The 7154-nt window shown below is 54.5% G+C and overlaps 1 protein-coding gene across 2 annotated transcripts in view; it reads left to right on the forward strand.

Moving 5' to 3' along the window:
- CD82 (CD82 molecule) overlaps positions 1-6790 on the forward strand; it is a 51499-nt gene extending 44709 nt beyond the window's left edge. For both annotated transcript variants that reach the window (XM_063094575.1, XM_063094576.1), the window contains exons 6-9: positions 1950-2051; positions 4931-5143; positions 5449-5532; positions 5872-6790. In XM_063094575.1, the coding sequence (XP_062950645.1) occupies positions 1950-2051; positions 4931-5143; positions 5449-5532; positions 5872-5949 (477 nt within the window). In that variant the 3' untranslated portion in view covers positions 5950-6790. The remainder of the gene's footprint in view (positions 1-1949; positions 2052-4930; positions 5144-5448; positions 5533-5871) is intronic.
- The last annotated feature ends 364 nt before the right edge of the window (positions 6791-7154 follow it).

The raw sequence follows: 7154 nt of genomic DNA on the forward strand, positions 1-7154 counted from the left end.
TGAGATCATACATTAAAAGGTCTTAACATGGTGCCTGGTACATAACAAGCGTTTGATAAAAGTTAGTTACTATTCATGTTGGATTCATTACTGACAGGAAAGCTTTGTACATTGTAGAACTCTTTATGAGTTAAAAAAAAACCAAACAAACAAAACTTTATTGGAAGGAGTAAAGAGTAGTCATGGGGGCTGGTTCCCCAGGGCTAATCAGGGGAGTGGGCAGGGAGCCAGGGCTACAGGTCCATTGTCCTCTGAGCCCAGCACTCGAGGGCTCTTCATGGGGGGCTGGAGGAAGACCCCCTCACGGGTTGCCTCAGAGCCAGGCTCTGAAACCCTCTACCTGGAAGCATCTGTCCCATCTCTCCCAATTCCTCTTTCTCAGGAACCCAGTGGGAGCTGTGTGGCCTTCCCCTCAACGCCTCTGCCCTCTCTCGGGTCCCTCACCCCGGGTTCCTGCAGTGAATGCAGGAGACATGACCAGCCTGTCTGTGCTGTGTGCCTGGGAAGGCCCTTGGGCAATGTCCACAGGAGTGGCCAGGTCTGGCTCTCGGAGGCCCCTCTCCCAGCTGGGGCTGGGCTCATTGGCTGGCCGAGGGAGCCCTGTCCTCGGCTCCCCAGGCTGGTTTCAGGTTTGTCTCCCTTTACACAGCTGACTTGTTCCTGAAGAGCTGCTTGAGTCAGGTCCTCTGTTCAGGGCCCCAGGGAGAGCCCTCTGGAGTCAAATCCTTTTGTTCCCTGAACCCCTCGTCTGCCTTGTTTGTAAATCAGTGCTTTTTCTGTGGGGGTGCTTCTCCCCAAAGAAGAGACCTTGACTTCCTGAGCAGGGTGAGCGGCCAGCACAGTCAGGATGAGGATTTGGGGGAGCCCCAGGGCAGACAGCCAGGTCACAGAAGGGTGTCTAAGCCTGTCCCTCGGGTGATTCCACGGTCCCAGGCTGGGCAATCTTGGGGTCCCTGCACGTGCCTGCCCTGCAGTCTCGGGGCCCTATTCTGAAAAGCTGTACTCGGTTGATGGAAGAAGGGAGTTGGGCCTAGCTGTCCTTCTGTCTGTCCTTCTCTACGAGGTAGGGTGGTAACAGCTGTACCTCATGGGAGACATGAGGATTGACTCACAATTGAGAGAGCATGGGTACCACTGTGGCACGTAGCAAGTCGCGGTGGTTATGGCCGCACTTGTTGTTCATGTACACTACATGCCTACCTTGTGCCAGGCTTCACTCTAGCCACTGGGGACTCTGTAGTGAGCACACCAGATATAGTCCCTGCCCCCACGGAGCTGACGTTCTAGCGGAGGAGAAACACAATAAACCCCGAAAACAAATGAGCATATGACATCAGCACTGTGAAGAAAAATGCAGCATGCTCATCCTTGCAGGAGAGGGAGGGCCTGGGTAGTTGAGCAGGGGATGGAGAAGGGTTGGCATTTTGAAGAATGGTCCAAGAAGGCCTTTCTGAGGAGGTGACATTTGAGCAGAGCCCTGCAGGAAGCAGAGGAGGGAGCCATGTTAATATCTAGGGGAGGAGCATTCCAGGCAGAGGGATCAGCAAGTGCAAAGGCCCTGAGGCAGGAGCCTGCCTCGCACAAAGACCACAAGGAGCCCTGAGTAATTGAAGCAGAAGCAAGAACAGGGGAAATGAGGTCTGGGAAGAGCAGGGACAAATGGTGTAGGGCCTTGTAGGCCATCCAGAGGGTTTTCAGCAGCAATGTGGAAAGAGCCATGGGCTGGTGAGTACAGAATAGACTGCAGGGTGGGAGAGGTTGGCACTGACTGCGTTGAGCAGCCAGGAAGCACCAAGAAAGTGGTTGGAATGAACACTGAAACACTCTCGAGCTGTGAGCATGTCCCCAGGGTTGTTCGGGAGACAGAGTGAGACAATTTAAGTACGTGTGGCCAAGATGGGCCCGGGTTTCAGGAAATCTGAACCTGATCCTTGCCCTCTCCTCTGCAGCTGAAACAGGAGATGGGCAACATCGTGATAGAACTCATTCGGAACTACAATGAGAGCCGTGAGGACAGCCTGCAGGAAGCCTGGGACTACGTGCAGGCTCAGGTATGGGCCACGTGAGGCTGTCTGGTCTGTGTGTCAGTGCATTTGGGGCCCTATGCACTCGTGTGTCTGGATCCAGTCATCAGCAGTGCCTGTATGTGCCTGAAAGAGAGAATACATCAGTGAGTTTGTGTGTGTGTGTCTCTACTGGGGGCAGGGGACTCCTGAGCAGCCCCTGCCTGGCGCCTCAGCCAGCACCATATCTCCTTCCTCAGGAAGCCCAGAGTCTTGGAGGCAGCTCCGTGGCTTGTGGTGTCCCCGTTTGGCACTGGAGCAGGGGGCCAACTGTCAACCCCCTCCTCTTGAGCCAGCCTGGGGAGTGCTGGGAGCCCCTCCAAACTGGGTGCTGAGCGAAGTTCCAGTGGTTACCTCTGGGGAGGGTGTTAACTGGGGAGGTGCCCAGAGAATCTTCTGGCATGAAAGGGATGTTTTATCCAAATCTCGATCTGGGTGTGTGGACATATGTAAAAATTCATCAAGCTGAATTGTGCACTTTAATGTATGTGTATTACACCTCGATAAAAGTAAGAGAAACCAACTGATGGATGGGTGGACGGACGGACTGACCGCTAGCCAACCGACTGGCTGACACTGACCAACTGACCGATCAACCAGTCGATTGGCTGGCTGACTGGCCGACCGGGTTCCCAGCCTGCCTCGATGGTGAACCAGTGGCCACACACACAAGTGGACCTCAGTGATCAGGCCTTGATTCCCCCTTCTGTGGTCCCAGATGCTGTGCATGTCCTTGGCCGGGACCTTCCCTCTCTGCCTGCAGCTTCCCCTCTCTCCCGTGAGGGCGCTGGACGCATGGTCACTTGGGACCTGCTGGCACCTTAGGGAGAGGAGCAGCAAGAGAAAGCCTGAGTCTGCAGCACCAGGAGAATTTGGAGACTGGAGATGGGACGTGCTGTCCAGGCAACATGGACACGGCCATTTTCAGAGCTGTGCAAGGGGAGGGCGATGTTTTCTGGCCCTGACAGAGATCAGCTGTGGGGGCTGTGTCAGCTGGAGGGCTGGGTGCATGCAGGGAGACATTTTGGTTATACCTGTGGTTTGACCCACTATTGCTGAGACCCTTTGCTGGGAATAGAGGGAGCTGAATGTCCCTCTTGATGAACAAGTGCCATCCTTCAAGGAGTCTGGGGGAGAGGTGAGTCCCTTGGGAGGTGGTGAGTGTCCCACCATGGGAGGTCGATGGCTGGTTGGGGGGTTCCTGCGGCAGTAAGGCCTCTGGGTGATTCCGATGTCCATCAGATGCTGCTTGGGATGGTGGTTTGGGAAGCAGGCTGTGATCTCTGCTTAGACTTGCTTTCCTCCCTTCACCTGGGACCCCTCCTCCCCTCTCCCCGCTCCCGGTGAAGACTGGTATGGAAGTTTCTGTACCCATTGGGTTATTGGGTAATCACTCTCACCATTCCCCTATGCATTGCCCCTCCCCAGCATGTTGAAATAAAATGTGTTATGCCACATTAAAAGAAAAAAAGAAAAAGAAATGAAAAGAAAAAGAAAGCAGTCTATGAGTCAGGCTCCCGAGTGCTGGGGTATTAACTCTGCCGTTTCCTATCTACACCTTTGCTGAGCCTCAATTTCCTCATCTATAAAATGGGGCTATTGATCCATGCTCATGTGAGGTGCATTTGAAAAGCCCATGGCACTTAGGCAGTGCCTATTATGTGGCACTTTGGTGGTGATACTATTCATCATCCACAACCAGTGAGACACAGGGTGGAGGTGGCATGTGCTGCTGGGGACAGACCTGAGCATGGGGTACAACAAGGGTCAGAGCAATGGAACCCCTGGAAAGGAGGGCTCTGCTGGTGCCACAGGGGGCCAAGGAGAGCTGCCTCATTTTGCTTGGGTGTGGGGGAGCCTGCAGGTGCCCTCCAGCCCTGCAGATCTGTGTGCCTCTCAGAGATGCCAGCCTTTTCTGCCAGAGAGGAAGCAGCCAGGCCACTGGAACATGAACAATAAAACCTGGGTTAGAAACTCTGCCTGGAGCCAGAGCGTTCCTGAGTGTGCCTGCCATGCCCCCTGCTGGCCACTCCTGCTAGTCTGGGACTTAATACCCCAAGACAGCAAGGAAGCTGTTCGGGAACTGACCACTGCTGGGAACTGGGGCAGCAGGTCACCCATGACATCCCATTTAACCCTCCAGGGACCCTAGAATAGTAGCTATTAGCACACAGAGGCCTCTTTCGGCAAATGGAGCCCAGAAGTCTTTTTCCCTCTGGAGCTAGAACATTTTCTCCTTTAAAACATTAGAATTAACCATGTCTCTTTTTTCACTTTGGCAACCAGGAAGCTCAGAGCCAAATCTCAACTCCGGCACACTTTTAGCACCTAAAAGTAGACTGGCCCTTACTGAACTCTTACTGTATTCTCCAGACCTGTGCTGGACGCTTTGCCCGCATCCCATGTAGTCTTTGTGACAGCCCTGTGAGTTAGGAAACTTTGTAATCCCCATTTTGCTGATGAGAAAACTGAGGCCAGTCCCTTGATTGAGGTTGCTCAGCTAGTAGGTGGCAGAGCTGGGATTGAAGCCAGTAGGCTGACTTCGATCCCACTCTCTGAACTGTATGCTATCTGCTCTCTGTGTCGCACACCTGTGCTTTGTCTTTCAACTTGAAATTCCGTCCTACTCTGCTTTGTTTTTGCTGGTCCTGATTTTTTGTTTTCTGTTGTATCAATAATTTACGGTATGTTTTCCAAAACATACCATAAAGCCAAAATGAAACGTATACTCTAGTCCTGACTGGGACCAGGGGGCCTGGAAGTGGCAGATCTGAGCCTCTGTCCTGGGGAGGCCCCGCCACTGCCAGGAGAGTGGCCTGCCTGGGAAGGGCAGTGGGCATAAGCAGTCTGTCCGCCTCTTTGTCCAGATGAATTGCTGTGGCTGGATAAGCTTCTACAATTGGACGTACAATGCTGCGCTCATGAATCACACTGAGATCACCTACCCCTGCTCCTGCAAGGAAGAGGATGACAAGGGGGAAGAGGATGACAGCTACATCATAAGGAAGGGCTTCTGCGAGACCCCTGGCAATAGCACCCAGAGTGGCAACAGCCCTGAGAACTGGCCTGTATACCAGGAGGTGTGTGGAGGGCTGTGGTTCAGTGATGTGGGGACCATCTGGGCTCAGGGACACCTTTGGGTTGAGACTTAGGCCGCCCAGCCTTGCCTGGGCTACTGCCCAGTCCTACCTCCCTTCATTTAGTTCCTCCCTTTGATTCATTTGTTCATTCGTCATTTGTACCTTCATTTACTTGTTCATTCCTTCAGGGAACACATGGAGCCCTCTCTGCGGGCCCTCTGGGTGGGGGTGAGTCCTCTTGGTGGTTCTGCCTGAGGGGGTGGGGAGCATGATGTGGGGTGACTGGCTGTGTTCTCCCCTTGCAGGGTTGCATGGAAAAGGTGGAGGCGTGGTTGCAGGAGAACCTGGGCGTTATCCTCGGCGTGTGTGGGGGCATCGCTGTCATTGAGGTCTGGGTCCCCTCCCCTTCGGTCCTTCCTTAGGCTCTGTCCTGGATTGTCTCTGCCCTACCAATGTCCTTGGGGAGGCAGAGGCCTGCAGGGCAAGAGGCCCATCAGCTTCTAGAGGCCCTCTGGCCTGAGCACTGTCCTGCTCTGTGACATTGAACAAGATGCTGGCCCTCTCTGGGCCTCCCCCTGCTTCCTGCATCACAGGGTGGTCATGAGGCTCAAGTTGAGGATCGATTAATCCAGATCCAAACCTGTGTGTTAACCCGGATGGCGAGGCTGGAGTCTCTGGGGGCCTGGGCAGTTCAACCTCCCTCTGACTCTTCATCTCTCCCCTGACAGCTCCTGGGGATATTCCTGTCCATCTGCTTATGCCGGCACGTCCGCTCTGAAGACTACAGCAAAGTCCCCAAGTATTGAGGCAGCTGCTATCCTCACCTCCCTTCCCGTTCCCCAACCTCAGGGCTTCCAGGGGTCTCCCTGGCTCCCTCCTCCAGGCCTGCCTCCCTCCTCACTGCCAAGGCCCCTTGTCCATCCTTTGCTGGCTGGAAGCAGGGCTTTCTAGGGCCTGGCCCCCTCCCCCTACCTTTCTGCTGCCAGCCTGGAGCCCAGGCTGTTCTGTGGCTCTCAGCTCACTGCCCTCCAGGGTTCTCTTAGCAACTCAGAGGAAATGCTCCCTGCAGCATCCCCATGCAGGTAGGCTGGGTCTCCACCTACCCTCAAGGCTGTGTATATTGTATAGGGGAAAGTGTATTAAAATTGGGGGTGGGGTGGGATAAGGAACCCTGGGCTGTCACGGGACTGCCCACTGGGTGGGTCAACTCTTTTTCCACTATGATGCTTATATCTTTGGTTTTTCATATTTTTATTGAAGGTAGTGGGAGAGGGTGGGCTTTACCTGACATTAAGGGACAGCACCCTCCCCTAGGCCTGGCATGGCCCATCCAGGCAGCTCAGATCAGCCTGGGCCATGCTGTAGGGGCGGAACCGAAGTGAGCTCAGCGGAAGGGGTCTGCCTGAGTAAGGGGATCTGGCCTCGTTCTGGGCTGCTTAGGGACAGAGAGCCCTGCATTCTCCAGGATCCTGAGCTGTCCAAGGAGGAGGGGAGGAGGACATCTTCTCCTGGGAGAAGTAGGCTGGCCTTTCCTGGCAAGCTGTCCTCTGAGCCCCCAGAAGTGGGGTGGGTAAGGCTGTGCCTTGTAGGGGTTGTGGGGAGGGGCTCTGTGTGCACAGTTCTATAAAACATACTCAAGATTCAAAGACTGACTATTAAAGAGGGTTTTTACCAATCCAGTCTGAGATGGTGAAGATGCTGCTTCCCAGGACGGGGCAGGACCAAAGGGGAGGCATGTGAGCACAGCAGCTGGGCCTGCTGGAAAGAGTGGTGGGTCCCTCGCTGCTGCCCCAGGAGCATCTCTGGCCCTGCTCAGCCTGCTACATGAGGAGCATATGGTCCTGGTCCTTGGTAAGCCTGCCTGGCTGCTGGGGTGCCTGGAGTTTGATTTTTGTGTTAAAACAGGCATAGATCTTACCTCTCGATTCCTGCTTCTGACACCAGGGTACAGGTGCCCCCAGAAGGTGCACAAAAGTGGGCTGGCAAGGGTTTAGATGCCCATAACAGCCAG

Source organism: Cynocephalus volans, chromosome 4 (assembly GCF_027409185.1).
Source record: "Cynocephalus volans isolate mCynVol1 chromosome 4, mCynVol1.pri, whole genome shotgun sequence".
In the NCBI taxonomy this organism is placed as follows: domain Eukaryota; kingdom Metazoa; phylum Chordata; class Mammalia; order Dermoptera; family Cynocephalidae; genus Cynocephalus; species Cynocephalus volans.